Source organism: Elgaria multicarinata, chromosome 15 (assembly GCF_023053635.1).
Source record: "Elgaria multicarinata webbii isolate HBS135686 ecotype San Diego chromosome 15, rElgMul1.1.pri, whole genome shotgun sequence".
NCBI lineage: Eukaryota > Metazoa > Chordata > Lepidosauria > Squamata > Anguidae > Elgaria > Elgaria multicarinata.
The window spans coordinates 1,308,920-1,328,486 of NC_086185.1; the positions used below are offsets into that span (position 1 = coordinate 1,308,920).

General features: G+C 46.8%; 1 protein-coding gene across 1 annotated transcript in view; it reads left to right on the forward strand.

Annotated features, from left to right (window-relative positions):
• Positions 1-19,567, forward strand: part of IL1RAPL2 (interleukin 1 receptor accessory protein like 2) — a 385,158-nt gene that overhangs the window by 207,117 nt on the left and 158,474 nt on the right. The window contains exon 5 of the mRNA XM_063141726.1: positions 8,292-8,445. Within this exon, the coding sequence (XP_062997796.1) occupies positions 8,292-8,445 (154 nt within the window). The remainder of the gene's footprint in view (positions 1-8,291; positions 8,446-19,567) is intronic.

A 19,567-nucleotide genomic window follows, 5' to 3' on the forward strand; every position in this document is an offset into this window, starting at 1 on the left:
TATCATGGTGCTGAGTTTGAGGTTTCTAACGTGCAAATTGACGGAGCTATCTAAAGGGGTGTGAATTAGGGTTATGGGAGGTGCGTTAGAGGGTAGAGCCGCGCCAAAAATCAGGGGATGATGGGATTTGCTTGCAACTTGGCGTGCATGTGGACACATGGATAAGCTGCCCTGGTGCCGAGTTTGAGGTTTGTAACATGCAAATTGACGGAGCTATCCCAAGGGGTGTGAATGGGGTGCCCGATTTTCAAAAATTCGCCAAAAATCAGGGGATGATGGGATTGCCTTGAAACTTGGCGTGTGTGTGTATACGCCCATGAGGTGTCATGGTGCCAAACGTGAGGTTTCTAACTTCAACGGAAAAAAAGTTGTTTACTTTTTTAGCTTTCAATGCAAGCCTATGGGGGGGCAAAAACGGAGCTCCGGATCCGATCCGGAGCTCCGGGCGGAGCGGAGCGGAAGTGGGCGGAGCGGGGGCGGGGCGGAGTGACCCGCTCCGAAAAATGGCGGATCTGCAAGTGAAGCGGAGCGGGGGGTCCGTGCACACCCCTAATATGGACCATCCTGACAGTCCCCATAGCCGTGCACCCAGGAGACATAGAGATGCATCTTAGCTTTTAATTTTTTGTCAGCAAGTGGTGTTACCAGTTCAACTGCTAATTGGCCTCCTCTATATTATTCTGTCCCAAGCAGTAGTAAAACTTGAATGCATCATTATGCCCTTGATCACTTGCCAGGGCAAGGGGAGTCTCGCCATTTCCAGGGCACTCTCTGGCAGGTGAGGTCATTGTCCCTGCTCTGAAAAATGTCCCGGAACTTCTCTCTCCTGTGTTCTGCCTTCACTACACCCCCTTCCTTCCTTCCTTCCTTCCTTCCTTCCTTCCTTCCTTCCTTCCTTCCTTCCTTCTCTGCATTTCCTTTTCCCTTTCTAGTAGCTGTATGTCCATAGCTCTTGAGTAAAATTTGCTGTGTTGTTCTTTATTGCTTGTAGACTTGTAAAAAATTAAATGCCATATAAATTTGTCTGGGTATTTTTTTAAAAAAAGAATAGAAGTCATAGTCAAATGCCAGACAAGGTATTTCCCATTCAAGAAATCCCTTTAATAGGCTTGATAGTGGACTGTCAGGCCGAGAATTTCCATCAGCTGTGCCCCGCTTTGCTTGAGTACAGCTGCCAGTGCAAAATTAGGCAATTTGAGTTCCATCTCATCAGCCTCACTGTGTTCAGTTTGTGCAGAAATAATTTATTTGGAGCGGGATGACATGCAGGGAGGCATGATATGTCAGCAGAGAACAGAAAGCCCAGTGATGCTCTGTCAGTCCGTGTTGTTGTTTTTTAGTTTACAAGAGCCCTGCATATTCTAATGAAGGCTGACAAACCGTGCGCTGCGACATGGGGCTGCCATAAATGAGACTGCATTTGTATCTTGTCAGCTATTAAGGCAGCTTTGCCCTAGATGCCTGGAAATATTTATACAAGCTGGTCCAGTGAAGGAGGAAACTGTAGGATGGAGTAACTATGCATTTGTGAATGCATTGGAGAGGAGGGGGATTGAGACCCCAATGATGATGCTGACAGTCCAGAGCCAGTGGCAGACTGCAGCTCAGTACCGCTTTGGAATATAAGCACAAAGAGTCAGGCAAGGTGTGTTTCCATGCCGGTTTTGACCTTGAAAGCCTTGAATGGCTTTGGACCAAATGACTTGAAAGAGCGTCTTCACCCATATCAGCCCACCCGCACGTTAAGATCAGAAAGCGTGGCAGCCCTTCTCATTTGCCCATCCGTGAGGGCAGATGGGTGAGTGACCACGTGTGAGAGGGCCTCCTCTGCAGTAGCTCCAGACCTCTGGCCACCAGGGGTATGCCCTGCTCCATGATTGCAAGGTTTTAACAAGGCCTTGGAAACATATTATCTGGCCATTTCCTGATCTGATTGCTGTTGCTGCTTTTTTTGTTGCTTGTTTTTATTGCTGTGTTTATTATGTTCTTACTGTTATCACTTTCAGTGTTGTGTTGGTTTTATGTGTTTTATTGTTGCATGCCACCATGGCAGGGCTTCTGCCCTAAAAGGCAGCCAAAAATATTTCAAATAAAAAATAATTCCATGCTTGAATTGTAAGGGTACAAGGAAGACCTACTCCTCTCACCTTTTATGATTGTGGCACCTTAGCGGCTGTTTTAGGGGACTATCTGGGGAACATGACTTGGCTAAAATCGAGAGGAGACAGGCAGGCAGAGCGTGTGGATTTTATTAAACGCCCCACCCCCACCTGCAACCTTTACCTCCCATAATTAGAACACTGGTTGTTTTAAAACAAAGCAAAAATGCAAGAATGTAAATGCGGTGTGCAACTCCTGTCCAGCGAGGTGATGTTTGCCCTGTCCTGCACAGGGTTGCACTCTCCCTAAAGGATCGGGTCCGTAGTCTGGGGGTGCCCTTGGATCCAGAACTGTCACTTGAGGCACAGGTGAACTCAGTGGCAAAGAGCACCTTTTATCAGCTTAGGCTGATATACCAACTACTGGACAGAGATAGCCTGGCTACAGGTATCCATGCTCTGATAACCTCTCGTTTGGATTACTGCAACGTGTTATACATGGGGCTGCCTTTAAAAACAGTAAGGAAACTTCAACTGGTACAAAACAGGGCAGCCCACCTACTAACAGGGACTGGCTGGTGAGACCGTATCACGTTAGTCCTTCTACAACTTCATTGGCTGCCAGTCTAGGTCTGGGCCCGATCCAAAGTGCTGGTACTAACATTCAAAGCCATAAACGGCTTGGGGCCAGGTTATCTGAAGGAACGCCTCCTCCCATATGTACCTGCCCGGACTCTAAGGTCATCCTCAGGGGTCCTTCTCCACGAGCCCCTGCCAAAGGAAGTGAGGCAGGTGGCTACTAGGAGGAGGGCCTTCTCTGCTGTGGCACCCCGGCTGTGGAATGAGCTCCCTAAGGAGGTTCGCTTGGCACCTACAGTGTACTCCTTCCATTGCCAGCTGAAGACCTTTTTATTTTCTCAGTATTTTAACACTAAATTTAACTTAAGTTTAAACTTTGCTGTTTTAATTCCATATTTTAACCTATATCAATTTTTGCTGCGTGGTTTTAATCCTGGTTGTGCTTTTTATATTGTATTTTGTATTTGTGTTTTTAAATTGTTGGTTGTTTTTATGCTTTTCATGCTTTTAATTTTTGTGAACCGCCCAGAGAGCTTCGGCTATTGGGCGGTATGAAATTGAAATAAATAAATCTCCTCAGTTAGGTTGCTGTAAACGTAGGGATGTCAAGAATTTGCTTGTTGTTCAGTGAACTTTCATTAGCTTGGCCTCTAGGACTCCATTTGGTCTTCTGTCAGCTGACCAAACTTGGTCCAGAAAGGATCAGGCCCACTGGCAGATATTCTGTGTTTTGTTTTTATTTGCAAAAATAGCTATTTGTAGAAGCTGCACCTGAAATTTACACAAATTACATAAATTGCAGCTGCAATTTGTGCAAATGTCTATTTCTTCCCCCCACAAAAAAACCCATTCCCAAACTACGTAAAACCGTCTCAGAATTCTGGGAACATGCATGGCTCAGCCTGCAAATGTAAGCCAAGCAGAGCGCACCATGAGAATGTGATGAGCTGAAGAAGCGCCGGGTTTCCTGGTGATGGACATCCCTGTGTGAATGCTGACTTTGGTGTTGGGGAGAAAGTGGACACCAGATTTATGTGTTTGTCCCCAATATCTATATTCATCTCTTTCATCTAAAATACCGTAAACTGCTTAATGGTACAAAATGTAAATGATATAAACACAATGTATTGAAACAGCAATGCCATAATAAATGTGTTATTCTTAAAGGTGCCTCAGGGCTCTTGGTTGTCATTGCTGCAACACTAACATGGCTACCCCACTGGAAAGCACATAATGCTCTGTTCACTGTCCTGGGAACCCTTGTGGATGAAAAGTGGTTTATACGTTTGAAAAATAAATAATTACTCCAACGAGATGGCCCACGCCTACCACCATTGCCACGGATTCCAGGCTAGCAGGGCAGCTGTCGAGCAGAGAAGCACAGTAAGAGAGAGGTACTGGTTCCTCTCTATTTGGCACTGGTTAGGCCTCATCTAGAGTATTGCATCCAGTTCTGGGCACTTCAAGAAGGACGCAGACAAGCTGGAGCATGTTCAGAGGAGGGCAACCAGGATGATCAGGGGTCTGGAAACAAAGCCCTATGAAGAGAGACTGAAACAACCGGGCATGTTTAGCCTGGAGAAGAGAAGATTGTGGGGAGACATGATAGTACTCTTCAAATACTTAAACAGTTGTCACACAAAGGAGGGCCAGGATCTGTTCTTGATCATCCCACAGTGCAGGACATGGAATAACGGGCTCAAGTTACAGGAAGTCATATTCCAACTGGACATCAGAAAAAACTTCCTGACTGTTAGAGCAATACAACAATGGAATCAGTTTCCTAGGGAGGTTGTGGGCCCTCGCACACTAGAGGCCTTCAAGAGGCAGCTGGACAACCATCTGTCAGGGATGCTTTAGGGTGGATTCCTGCATTGAGCAGGGGGTTGGACTCAATGGCCTTAGAGGCCACTTCCAACTCTACTATTTTATGATTCTATGTTGCTCCTGCAAAGAGCAGGGCTCCAGCTGAGCAGCTTAGGGCTGCTGCCTTACCCCTTCCCACTTGGTCACGAAGAGCCCTTTCCAGAGCATGTTTCCTCCTCATGAGAAGGGTTCAATGATACTTGACCCCCTGCTGGGTGGGTGCTGTGCCAAATCAATGATTTAGTGTTATGGTAGGAAGTAACAATATTTAACACTTGTATGGTGTCTGGAAATCTCCAAAGCATTGCGCATACATTATCTAGCTGTAATCATTATATCAACCCTGTAAGGTAAATCAGTATTATTATCCCCCGTATTGCACATGGGGGTGGGGGTGGATTGAGGCGGAGAGCAAGGGAGCCGTAGAGTTGAGATTCAAGCCAGTTTCTTCGCCATAGCACCACACCAGCTCTCAGATCGCCTGCTTCTTTTATTGTCAAAGTGCCACTCATAACTTATACCGCATCTGCCTGATGGGTGACAACCAACGATTAAGCTGTCACATTGATTAAATTGAGCAGAATTGATATTGCACATCGAAAAGAGCAATGTGGCAAGAGGACCATCACCATGCAATTTTTTGAAAAGTGATTGCTGTGGGCGGAAGGGGAGGGAACTCATTAGCATATCCTCTTGTTGCCTTGTTTTTAATTTGTACAATCCCAAGCATCAGCATGAACTTACTTGGTGGAGACTCAACTTACATGAGGGAATTGAGCATCCTTGGATCCAAAATCAGCTCCAACCCACTCCCAGAGGGCCTGGTCTAGGGGCCTTGCCCCAGCCACCACCAGTGGTATCTCCCCATCTGCTGAGCTCTCAGGCGGTGTAGTGGGGTCTTAGAGATATACTGCTGTGGGTCATGCAAGTTCCATTCAGTGGGTGGTATATAGGTGCCACTCACCAATGGATGGACATGTGGGGTGTTTTTGTTGAAGTGTATGCATAATTTTCTCTTTCTAGAAAGCTGTACTTTCATATACTGTACACACACACACTTCACATATATCAATTAAAATTTATACACTTAAATCATGTAGTTATATCCTTTTTCCTCTTTTTTATGATTTTATTTTGTAGAAATTTACACTATCAATCTAGAAGGAGTCCAACTCACAACATTAAACATATAATTGTGTGTATGCATACACGTACGCCCCAGGTAGGATACTTCCCATTAAGCTACCATACTTAACCATAGTGTTAATGCCCTTTATTATGGAAATGTTACTAATCAAATGCCTCCCTGAAGGATTTGCACAATTATCGTCTTTGTTCCTGTTTCCATAGTGCCATTAGCCTAAAGTATTGTTTTGACAACATGGATTGAGTGCACAGAGTCAAGGCATAATTGAATGAGCAAGACTTAAACATGAAAGCTGTTTTCCGGGGGGGGGGGGGGGGCGGGGTGGAATGAGACTGGGGTGGGGGCAGCAGGGCAGCGCGTCAGTAGCGAGATGGGGTCGTTCTTGGACTCCACTCTCTTGCTTGTTACTCAGCTGAAGGAAGTCAAGGACACTTTAAGAAGCAAGAGAAATGATTAGGCTGACAGGTGTTGGACAAGCGGCTGTTAACATGACTTTGGCAGGACTCGAATATCAGAACATTTCAAGGCATCTCTGCAGAAACGGGTGAATTATACAAAACATTTGAAAAGGAAAAGCTTCTCTCTAGAGGGCACCAGCTGGCCAGCCCGTATTTCCCTGGGACAAATAGTAAAGTGGAGCCCTCTGGCACGTAGTCAGAGCTGAGGTCTGAAAAGCCAATAAACTAGAGAGGTGGGTGAGAAATTAGTGGAGCTTGGATAGTAGTGTGAACGTCCTAAACTAGCAATTCCCGGATTGAAGCATGAACTGGATCACCATTTGCTACTGAAATTTGTACATTTCAGAATTTTGCGATGCACACAAAGAATGCACACGCTTCAGAAATGCCCACCCAAAAGGAGTTTTATTCCTTGGAAAATTGTTTTCAAAAGTGTAGGTTTGCAAATGTGTGCACACAAATGCTCACATTTTAAATATGCCTACAAAATGTGCATGACAATTTGTAAGATTAAAAAGAAAAAAATCTCAATCCAATGGAAAAATAAGATGGCATGAATTTAAAAGGGGTGGGGGGAAGAACCTGATAAAAATCAAGCTTCACCCATCAGCCCCTACAGTAAATTCCAGCTTTCCCCCCCCCCCCCAGGCTCTTCGGTGCCATTCGGACACCACTAAATTCCCAACCCTCCTGCCGTCATTTCCCTTCCCCTCTTCTATTACCTCCCCTTGTAATAGTGCAGGACGTGGGCAGCTGGGAGCACAGACTGAGTACCAGGACCCGGGAGAGCAAAGGTGTACAAAGACTAACCCGCACACAAGCTGTTTAGGGTTAGAGCAGTTTACTGGTATAACCACAAAGTGGTAAAGTCCAAAGAACAGTCCAAGGTCAGGAACAAACAAGGCATCAGGAAACCAGGAACAGGAGCCAAGCACCACAGGAACGATGTTGCTGTGGCAAATGCTGGAGCCACAATGTGGGTCTTAACTAGCCCTGACTCTAGCTGCTCCCAGCTGCACCGGGAGTGACAGCAGTTCACCCTGTCATGAACTGCTGCTGGCCAGGGCCTGAGTTCTGCCAGCACTCTGCAGCAGAGCAGCCCTTTGAGCTTGGGCCTGGATCCTGAAAGTACTCATCTCTAGTACCTGATCCTGACACCCCTGTGACAAATTTTAGTTTGTAACAAGACCGGGCCTCTTGTGCTTTGGAAAGACCCGCTGCCCAGCCCTGCTTGGCGTGGAAACTAAGTGTTGGCAACCCTACTCATATGGTTCATCTGCCCCCAAATGTGGGCACTGCATAATCACCGAGGGGCAGAGCAATCCTATGGTGTTTGGGGTGGCAATGGGGTGGGGGGAATTGAGACAAAACCACTTCCTCAGCCCTGCCAGATTGTGCCTGTGGGGGAGAGGTCTTGGCATGGCTTTCCTGCCACAAGCCGGGGTTTCTCATTTCCTTTCCATTGACTGCAGTGTGTGTGTGTGTGTGTGTGTGTGTGTGTGTGTGTGTGTGAGAGAGAGAGAGAGAGAGAGAGAGAGAGAGAGAGAGAGAGAACTATGCAAGTGCCTGGGCTGGTGTAGATTTCTAGCTGGTCTTCATGCATGTCAGGGGAACAGGAGGTCTTGAGGGTCACCTTGTTCAAAGGCCTCCCTGGATTTGCCCCGCCTTGCTCCCTTCCAGCTCCTGCCACCACTGGAGTTTTGAGAGCAGAGGAGCAATGGTCGAGGAGGTTTCTGCTGCAGCATCAAGGACTCCTCCAGTGATGGACCTCTTCAGCAGCCTCTGGGCTGGCCTCTCCAACCACAGTCCTTCCTGGTCAACTTTGGAGAGGGCCTCCCTCCACCATAGGAGTGTGCCCCTCCCTCTAAATGTGAGGGTCAGAATCCACTTGTGTGCATTGTCTATTTTTAGGCCTTCATCTTGTGATTGTCACCTGTGAATGCTATCATTCACTAAACTTCAGACATTTAGCAACCCAGAGTACCTGTGTTGTGAGGCAGCTATACAAATTTAATAATAATAATAATAATAATAATAATAATAATAATAACAACAACAACAATAATAATCAGTTTAAGATCCAATAAGGTCTCATTACTTTCCCATTCATATAAGCCTCTGATCTCTATTTTGTTTTTGCAGGAGTGTAAGCCAAAAATGTGGAGAAGTATAGTTGTTCAGAAAGAAAACACTCTTTTAATTCAAGATGTTCAAGAAGAGGATGGTGGAAATTACACTTGTGAACTAAAATTTGAAGGAAAGCTAATAAGACGAACTACTGAGCTCAAAGTTACAGGTAAGGAAACTTCTGGGGTGAAACCAAAGGGAAACAGCACGAAATAGGAAAAGTTGGCTGTATAGAATCATTATTTTAGATTTGTGTTTGTTTGTTTGTTTTTAAAAAAAGACACACGCCCTGCCTTCTCTTAAATTCAGAGTGGACACCATAGACATCAACAGGACATTATGCATTAGAGATACAAGATAACGCAGTAGCCAGTCAATAGAAGCTGAGCGTAAAATTAAGGTTGTTCACCTCCCTGAACAGAGTTCCAAGGAAGGACGTTGGGATATAAATACTATAAATAAAAAAAATATTCCATACTGAAAACAAAACATTAGATAATTGAACCTGAGTTCAAGAATACTATTTATTTTGCTGGATCTTCCGGGCCCACTTTGTGCCCCTGTCCAGGTTGTGTGGGGAGGAGGGAGCCGTATTGTCCAACCTGGTTACATGTCTCTTAATGTATGACTCATTTTTCCGTTGGCCTTTGGAAAACTGCTGCTGAATACTTGCTTTCCTAAACTTGCAGTGCTGAATGATGGGCAGGTTGATGGTTGCGTTGTTCCAACTTTTCCTCCAATTTTGCTGAGTGTGTATTTCATCCACTTTGCTGCCTCTGATTGGCCTCCTCTCACACACCATTTTAAAATGTCCAGTTGTTTCTGAAAGCAGGGCGTGCAACAATCATGTGCTTTAGCCATGACAAATTATTCCACTCAATTACATCAGTGGATTACTTCTGCTTGAACTCCCTGTTCACTTAATCTCTCTCAAATCTCATTAATTCCCTAATTTTCAAATTGTGCCTGCTGTTCTTGCTGGGGAAATGGCTGTGGTGGTGGTTCCATGTTGGGTGCCCTGATTGGTTAGAACAATCCATTCAGGTTTCATTTCAACCGTAGTCAAAATGCACCAACACATCGCTTGCTGTGTTGGACGACAGACTTTCCTTCAACCCCAGCACCTTTATTGTGCTATGATAGCAAAGTCAGTTTCCATTATCTGCAGGGCTGTTTGATAGGATCAGTCTTGGGTCAGGGGATGGGACAGCTGCATCTCTCTTTTCTTGGGCCAAGTAAGATGCAATACGAAAGGTACAGCGGTGACCCAAAACGGCCATCCATCTGTCTTGGTCTCCTTCCATTCCATGTTGTCAAATAGACTTTCCCTGGCTCCAGATGTTATGATATCCTGTTTGGGAGGCTCATAAATCGAAAATCAATACACTGTGGAGGCTTGGGTGTGGCACTCACTCGCCTCTGCTCCATGCCGAGGACAGGCGGCCAGTGGGAAGGGAGTACAGCTGGGGTGGGCGAGTTCTGTGGCAGCAGCCAGGTGTACAGCTTGCCTCTGTCCCCGTTCCTGGGAGTTAAATGGCAGGCAGAGGAGGCAGCAACTGGGACCGGAGAAGCAGCCACAGCAGCACCCACCTCAAGGGAGGTTCGACAAAGCAGCGAGGAAGAAGGGGGCCTCTAAGGAAAAGGGTCATTGTTTGTGTGCATGGAAGGAGTTGTGTGCCAGAAAGGAGTTGAAAGGTTCTGGATTCAGGCATCCAGTGGTGAGCCAAGTGGGGCAAGAGAGAAAGAGTCATGGCAGCATTCTTTGAAGGGCAGGGGGTCACTTAAGTCTTTAGAGTTTGTTAAAACTGCTGCAGTGATGAGCCGCTCTTCTTAACCCCGCTGGAGGGGTGAGAAGGACCCCCCCACACACAGTAAGACTGTCTCATTTCCCCGCCACTTCCTACATGGACTCTTAAGTCAATGCACGGATCCATGTCAATGCATGGATGCATGAACTTGCAAGGATGAAATTACACTCCGTGGCGCATGGCAGTGCCGCCTCCTGCCCCTCACAAGGAAGGGGCGCACCAGGGCTTGACAGTCAGTGGAGGGCGGCCATGTGGGCAGGCTTCTCCCAGGCATTCAATGAGCCCCAGGGCACTGGGTGACTGGGTCTGTCAGCACCCCATGGCTCAGCGAGTGGGGGACGGGGGACGGACATGAGGGAGCCCTCCAGACCTCCAGACCCCAGTAGGTGCTCACATCCCTAGAAGAGGCTCTCTGCTCCATCCCCAGCAATCCTCGTGCAGATTCCTCTTTTCCCTGCTGCTGCTGCTGCTGCTGCTGGCTGAAAGAAAAGAGCGATCTGGGGGGGGTGTGTTTTTGCATCCCCCAAACCCCGAGCTAGGAGCACATGTGGCTCCTGGGGCTGAAAAGGTTGTGCATCCCTGCATTGGCCTCTGTGGCCTAATCCAAGAAAGCCCACCAGGCTCCAGCCTGTGCCCCTGACCCTGGTTCCACCCGCAGGACTGACATTTTAAAATCATGTTGGCAACCCAGTAGGAGTCATCAGGATTTATGCACCATTTTATCTATTGCATTTCCATAGAAAAAGCTGCAATCCACATTACATGGCACCATTTTGACCCACCAGCCCCCAAAGAAGGCTTTCCTTGGCTGACAGTGAGCAGAGGGGGAACCAGGTCAGCGGTTGTCATCACAGGTGGTTGCGCACGGCCCTGGCGCAAACTCTGCCACTGGGCTTTCGTGCCACCCTAGGGAGGACGGCTGGTTTTCCAGCACTGCCTAGGACGGGCCTCCAACGTCTCACAGAGGCAAACGAGAGTCCCTCTTGTGTGCTTGGAATGCCTCTCTTCACCCGGCATGGCTTGTTGCCTGAGCCGCTGCCTCCCCGGCTCCCGAAACTTTGCTGACAGCTGCTTTCCTGACCACCCCAAGTGCTGCACATTAAACTGGCCGTAGCAGGTTACTTTTAAGAATTGAAAACTTTAGCATGTTTAATCTCACAGTGGATCTGTCTGCACTTATGATAGAATAGATGCCGCTCAGATACATGTAGCAACATTTGCCATCTGGAGAGGCAGTTGGAGGCTGAGGAACGGAAGGGAGGCGGCGCGTTGGCCAGGCATGTCCAAAGGAGCTGCCCAGGTGCTGAACCATTTCCCTCCCCAATGGGCTCCACACTTCAGATAGACCTCTAGAGTTCTGACTGGTTTTGACTAAAACCCAGAGTGGATTCACCGCCCCATTGAAATAAGAGCCACCAGCCTCCATTGAGTCAGGCCATTGGTTCATCCAGCTTCTTCTCGACTGAACTCAATGGCAGCAACTCTCCAGGCACTCTGAAAATGGACTTTTCCATCTGCTGCTTTCACATCAGATCCTTTTAAACTGGAGATGCCAGGAATTAACCATGGAAACCCCCTGCCCCCCCCATGCCTGCATGCACTCTGCTTCTGCGCTGAACCCATCAAGCTGCGTGATCCATCTATCTAGCCCAATATTGTCTACACTGGCTAGCAGCAGCTTCCCCAAGGTTTCAGGCAGGGTGGCGGTTAGCAAGGTGGCCCTTTCCCTTCCCGCCAAGCAATCATTTGGTGGTTCCCAGCTTTGCATGTCCCCACATGCCTGCCCACCCTTTGGGACCCTTCTCACATGCAGCGAATGACATCGGAGCTATGTCCTCAGCATACAATCCCACACAGCGGTGGGAAGGGTACGATGGCCACAACCACGTAAAGTGGGCTCTTTTGCCTTTTGCCCTTGTTGTTCCCCCTCCCCCTGGAGTTGTGGCCTGATGGGGGAAGACACACACACACACCCCAACACACAATCTCAGCATATCAAACAGTGATAGCCAAGAAAAATGACCATTTTCTGAATACTTCCATAAAAGTTGCTCTTCACCTTCTGGTTCCCAAGTCACTAAGTACAGGGAGATGCAGCCTGTTGACCAAGTGGGAACAGTTTTCCTGCTCACTGATGCGGAATTGATTCTAGAAGACAAACGGGGGTGGAGCACCGGGGGGGGGGGGCAGAGTATTATGCCAGATTTCCCTTAGAAGTACTGTAAAGACACCATGAGAAATGTAGCAATATGCTGCAGCCTATGAATTATATATCCTCCCGCTACTCCGAGTGCTTTGCTCTACAGCTTCCCCAGCTGCCTGTCTGTCTCGTGAACATGCAAAGTAATTAGAATGGCAAATAATGTTCTCTTTTATCATATTGTGATGGGTTCTTCCATCACTTTCTCCAGAGGCGACTCACTTTCCCTTCTCCAATCTTAAATCATCAGATCACTTAGTTGGAGAGAGAGAGAGAGAGAAACAGTATCTAATACAGTAGGTTTCAGGTCTGTGGGAATCACCCACCAGAGCCTGGTGCAAAAGTCATGTACCAGAATTAAATGGAGTCCTTTCACACACAAAACTACTTCTGGTTACTATAAGCTTCCTCCCGCTTCAATTTCAGCAAGATAATTTAGGGTGATGATGGATGAGTCAGTGGTTCAGTGTGGGTTGTTTTGAACCACAAGTTATGTGTTGAACTGAGGGTTAGTATGTTGTGTGAATGCAGCCATACTGCATGTTTAGCAAGCCACCCTTGCTGCATTCAAACAACATGATAACCCATGGTTCAAAACAACCTACTTTCAAACACTGAGTGTGGATTAGTGTGTTGTCTGAACAGCTCCAACAGTTTTCAATCTTTCTTCCTCAGGGAACCCTTTCTATTATTAGTATTAGTATTAACTACATTTATATACCGCCCCATAGCTGAAGCTCTCTGGGCAGTTTACAAAGACTAAAACATTGAACATTAAAAACAAATATACAAAATTTAAAACCATAAAAGGCATAAAAGAGAATCTGTACTGGATCATCTACCAAATTCTAATTCATACTTTTTAAGAACAGTAATCCAATAACAAGCCTTTTCACACCCAGAAGGTTTGAAGTCCACACCAGGCCAACTGCAACTTCCAACACATGCCCCGGTTGTAACTGCACTTTCTGCTTTTCAGTTTTTCCATATCCCACTTGTTTTTGGTTTCTCAAAATAAGGACGGATCCTTCCACCTTTCAGATTCCTTTTACACACTGGCACTCGGGCAAGGGCTGATCTGTGTCCTCTCAGATTCCATTTTCAACTTGTGGTCCACTCAATTCTCCAAGGTGCTTTCTACATTGACTCATCTGACAACAAATTTCCATCTCTCATGTAGGGATGTCTGATAAATTTATTTCCGTTCCTTTTTGACCATTACTTTACCTGGTGATCCCTCATGTTCACGCTTGAGCAGCTAATTCCTCCTTGAAGAGCACCCTCCTTTTTCTCCCATAAGGCTCACTGAGACACATTTCTCTCACCTTGGGCCCTCCTGCCAACAAGGCATCCAACTTCCATCTCTCCTAGAGCAGGTGATTCAGCCCTGCATTTCAGAAATAGCCCTCTTTATATGAAGATGCTGCCCTGATCTCTTTCCTGGGCTATTTTAAAGTTGCCACAGACAGATTTTAAACAATACCTACTAAGCTCACGACACCACAAGCTCACACATCAAAAGTGCTGCATGTCATCATAAACACTATCTGTTGTGGAAGACGGATTGTCCGTTGCTGGGAAATCCAGCCCTTTGGGGGCTCACTGGATTTTTGCAGCAGCCCCGACACGGCTTGCATTTGCTGCCACTTTTTTTCTATCCCCACCAGCCCAGGACACATCACTTAATATTTAAAACTATACTACTTCTCCTGGCCCTCTAAATAGCATTATTTGCTGTCCCCGCTCTGCCTGTGTTCTAGCTGCTACAGATGTTGCTGTCACATTTAATAAAGAGTTTGTAAGGCTTAAATATTACACGGCTGGGGTGTGTGTGTGTGTGTGTGTGTGTGTGTGTTCCTGCAGTTTGTCTCTTTGGCATGGGATAAAGGAAGGCTTTGCTTATTAGGATGAGATGTTTCTATTGCTAGGGCCACGGACATCAGCATTCATCTCAAGATGACAAAAAAGCCACAATAATTCTTCTACACCTTACATCCCAATGTCATCTCCAGGGATGTAGGGATGCGCCAATCTCTGCCTAGTACAGTAATGAGGTCATACTTTGTCATCCTTTTTGGACATCTCAATAGGGTGGTGAAAAGTTCAAAGATATCCAAGCGTTGCCCGGACAATATGCTCCCAGGGTCAAGTGGCTGTAAATTAAAATTTCACCAATGCCTTTTGCTTTCTGTACTGCTGATATTAATTATAATCTTCTTTTTTAAAAAAGAAAGAAAGAAAGAAAGAAAGAAAATGTGTACTGATACCATCAATTCACTCTGATCCACTTATGCAGACTGTCAAGTTGGGAAAGTATTTATGCCTGTGCAATTAATCAGTTCAATGATTTCAGACTTAATGCTGTGGACATTTAATAATAACGAATAGGATTCAAGACCAGCTTGATTGTCACTAACCAATATTTGGATTTAGATGTATGCTGGTGCATTGCATGCACATACATAATTTCTATTCTCCGTATTGGATTGTTGTACATTTACTGCCTGACAGCACAAGACAGTATTAAAAGAATAGAGCAAAATGCAGCCCTAAGTTCAAGTGTGGTTTTCCCCCTGTGAGCTTTCATCTGCTGCTGTTGACTTTTTAGCCTTCCCCAACCTGCCCCTGCCCAGATGTGTTGCCATGATTCCCAGCCAGCATGGTCTTTGGCCATACTGGCTGGGGATGATGGGGGTTGCAGTCCAGCACATCTGGAGGAAGACACATCGGGGAAGACTCATCTTTGTGTTTAATGGCTTTATTGGATCTGGGCAAGTGGATTGAAGTGACAGGAAAACTTCCTAATGGCCAGAACAGTCAAACAGTGGAACCCATTGCCTAGGGAGGCTGTGGGCTCACCATCCCTGGAGGTATTCAAGCAAAGACTGGACAGCCATCGGTCAGAGATGCTTCAAACAGGATTGCTGAACTGAGCTGGGGTTAGACACTTCCAGCTCTACAATTCTATGAAAAACAAAAATGCATTATTGGAATTGCTGTGTGGGTGTGGGTTGTTCAAACCCTGATCTGAGCTATGGGGTGGGGTGCCTTCTTCCTGGTGGATCACATAGGGATGGACAGCCTCACCCCAGTCCCACTCACCGGACCCCCCACCCCACCCTCCTCATGCCCTTCACCGAACCCCCCACAAACCCCTCGATGGGTGCGGGGAGGCCCTACATCTCCCAGCCTGGCTGTGGCATGAGGGGAGCGGCAGGACTTTTTCTTCTTCTTTTTTTGGTCTAAACATGTAAAGGACTGTGAAGTAAATCACTACCCTAGATATAACCTTAGTGAAAGAGTACATGAAATGAGTTGTTTCTATTTATTGAGCTGTAGTTTCTGTTTTGCATTATTCTGCTGTTGTAGTGGAATGAGACTAGAATCCCCCAAAGTCTGTGCAACCCTTGTACTCTCTATGGACCTTTCCAGCTAATTATTAATAACATCAAATGCTGTTGTAAACCCACTCGTCTGTTCATCTACTTAGCTGATGAATTATGGAGGGTGAGTAGCTGCCCTAAAAACACTTAGTTGCAGGTGAGGATTGGGCTGTTGGTTTTTAAAATACAATTTCCCCATTGTCAAAATAGCAGAGCCATTGCTGCAGTGAGAAGACGGCGCTGCTGTCACCTAGGAGAGGGGGTCAGTTCCACTTTCTCCCACTTCCCCCTTTTTTTAAGATCTCAAGTTGTCAGGGCCCAGCTTCAGCAGTGCAGTGGGCCTTGTGAGTTAGAGCCAGGATTTGATTCAAAGTAGCCTGGAAGCGTTTTGGCCTGTTCAGCCCCTGGAGTTCCAGAATCCGTGTGAGCTTAGCTCTGTCCGTGACTTCAGTGTCTAATGGGAGTCACACCCTGCTTCCTGTTCACTTGCAGGCAGGGAGGCTGGAAGCTGTCCATGAGAACCTGGCAGAGGTGGGGTGGGGCTTACAGAAGGGTCTCCCAGGTTGAAGCGTCAGTACCGGAGGGCTGAACAGAAACACCCTGTTGGGACAGGAGCCTCGCTGAAAGGCCAAAAGCCCTTGTCTACCAAGTGGTCTGGAGGGGGGTGGTCTCACAGTCATGTTCTCCCCCTTTTATGACTTTTATGACTTGTTTGCTAGGAACAGTCTTGCCTTCTTTGCGCCAAAGCCCTCTCTGTTTGGATCCACCATCATCTGGGCCTCTGGAGGCAACGCGGCTGCCCAGGGACTCTCGCCTTCTAGTTGGCACTTTGGATTGCTAAAGACTCACCAGGAGAAAGTGCTGTGATGCTTTTCGTAGACTTTGCACTCTTGTTTTGCTCTGGATTGTGCGTCTTCCTTGTCATCAGCCCAAAGTACTGGCAGGCTGGGCTTGATCCCAACCCTTGGGCTTCTCTGCTGGGACTCGTTCAACTCCACAATTCTATGATTCGATGTGTCTGTGTGTCTCTCTTTTTATAGATTTAAGATCAAATGCATCACAGAATAGGGGTATGCCCCCTGCCCCCGTAATAGGCTGTGATCTCTGTAACTCTCTACCCAAGGTGATCTACTGGGCAAAATCTTAATAGTTCAGCTACTGTACATCTAAAAGCAGATAATTCTGTATTTCTCAAAAGGCAGATAATACAGGCTAAAAATAAATAACTTCAGTTAGCTGGTGAAAGTGTTTTATACTCTTTGTACATTGTTTTGAATGTATTTTAAAGGCATGAAAATGCCTAATAATAGCACAGTTAAAATGTAGGGATCTACTTCTATTTATTGCATTTTTATACTGCCCAATAGCTGAAGCTCAACCGGTGTTTCCCAGCACCTTCAGTTTAGGTGCTCTGGGTTTTTGTGCAGAAAGCAGAAAACTGAGCTCACAATCTGGCACAGACTTGAGTCATCTTGCATTTCAAGATGGAATATCGAGGGCTTCTCAGTGCTCTCAGGTTGTGCTGATTCGCACATTCCTAGCCAGAATTAGGGATGGGAGAGAATTTTGTTTGATTCTTCTTTTTTTAAAGCAAACGTACCAAAATGTGTATTTTTCATAAATAGGTCAGGAATAACTTGAGAAATTCAAAGGTGAGAGAAAGGGACACCCTGGCTGATTCCTGCACCCAAGCAGGGGGGCTTTTCGAAGTCTGGGCTTGAACCCTTGTGCCTTTGGCGCTGCTTGTGGTGCCACATTGGGGTCTGCCGCCTTGTGTTTTCAGCGGGCTCCTCGTCTTTAGAAACTCCAGGGCAGCCAGGTAGAATGGGGGCCTCTCCATGCTAGCAACAGCTAGGCCAATTGCATCAGGCCAGGGTGGATGGGTGAGCATTGTGTTGGGCTCACTTTTGATAAGAACTTACCAAAGTTCACAAGTTTCTTTACAGATAGGATGGAGAGACCTTTTCTTTCTTTTTTAATATGGGTGGAACTGACTGATTCATCCAGCCCTAGAACTCAGGCATCCATGAGCCAAGCACCTGGTAGTGCAATTCCGTCCACGTCTCCTCAGCTACATTAAATGCAGTGGGGCTTACTCACAGGTAAGTGCTTATAAGATTGCGCCCAAAAACGTCAGTTCTGCATGGGCAAGAGAAGAATGCCTCCACTATCAGAAGTGTAGGGAACATAGGCCTGGATTATACTGTACTTTTCGTGAGGTGACCAGGGTTGGGGGGAAACAGCAGTAGCTTTGAGAGATGGCGCGTTATTTCCATTCTGTTTGCCAATATAATACAGTAGGATGGGGCTGCTGGTGGTGGTGGGTGACAAGAAATCACATAGAAAACCACATAGGGAGGGATCAAGGTCCATGATCTTTCAAATGGAAACAGGAGGAGTAACCTTAATAGGGCGTGCGCTAAAAGAAGCTGAAAATAGCCAGGGGACCAGTGCTCCAAACAGGTGTGTCTGATCGTACCTTTGCATTGTTTCGACAGTACGCTCAAAATCGTGCAGTTCCTGCTGGTGTGGGTATTTTTAACCCGTGCAGAGGGGAGAAGGTTACAGGCAGGAAAGAGGCAGCAGTTTGGAATGAGAAGGGTAACAGTAGAGAGACCGAAGCAGTCAAAAGGTTGGGGGGAAGAAAAATGTTCCCACCTTGAGATTTGAGCCACAGGCCTCATCTCAGGAGGACAAACTTAAGAAATGTAATCTCAGTTGAAAGTCAAATGTCTGACCAATCCGGGGACGGTGGAGATGGAAGCATTTCTGGGGATTGGGGACGGGGGTGTCAGGTAATGCCAAGGGCCAGATCCCATTTCAGATGAGCTCTCAGGAGCCACATCTCCCAAAGTCCAGATGGGTGGGGTCAAAACTGCCCCCAAATGCCAGCCTATTTTAGTTTAAACCTCTTGCTGCCAGGCCTCAAGCCTTAGGAGATGCATTCCAACCTTTTAGAAAGGGGAAACCTAAGGGATCAAATAAGGACCCCAGAAGTGATGGATTTGGGCCCATGCCTGAAGTTCTGCACCTTTGGCCCATGTGAACTGGCCCTAAGCTTTTGGGGAGAGGAATCCTGTAGCCAGCCCAATGGTCACTAAAACCCACATCATTATTATTTCCCTCAGGATCGGGGATCGGGGACCCCAGTATCAGAGGGCAGATAGGGCACCACTAGATAAAACACCACCTAGAAACTCTTGCTTTTACTCGTAATGCAGACGTCTTCATTGGGACTCTGCTCTGATTTGTAAATGTCAATCTGAACACAAAGAGCATGTTCCGATTTCTATAAGGAGATCGTTCCTTGATTGCTGGGCACACCTGTCTTCTTAACAGTAGGGCTTCTCAGCACAGGCTGTGCAGAAGGTGACATTTTCACAATGCCACAATGTGGGGAATCTGAGCTGAGAAAGAAGAGATCGTGGCAAGAGATAACGCCAAGGTTACAAAAGGGGGCCCTCATGGCCCGATGTTACATCAACTTCATCACTGTGCAGAGCGAAGCCCCCACAAGGGAAGTGGCTGCACCTGATGCTTCTGAACTTGAGGGCGAGCAGCTTCTGGAATCACGGAGACTCTCCTTTGAGGACACCTATCCGTGTTTTGTATCAGTGGCAAAATGCCTTAGGCATCTGGGATCAGCACCAATGAACCCGACCTGGATGTCTGAGTTGTTATTAGCACGGGATCTTGGTGAAGTCCAATATCGCAATGAAACCATGCCGCTCAGATCCATGTTCTTCGGTGCATTAGGCCTGCCAGTTCTATCACTGCTAATAGAACCACCCAGATGTAATAGACTTAATGCCCGCTTCAGGTTTTGAGGGCCTGATGCCAAGACACCTCCACGGGCCCCACTCTTTCAGCAAGGCAACCATCTCACCACCACTATCACCA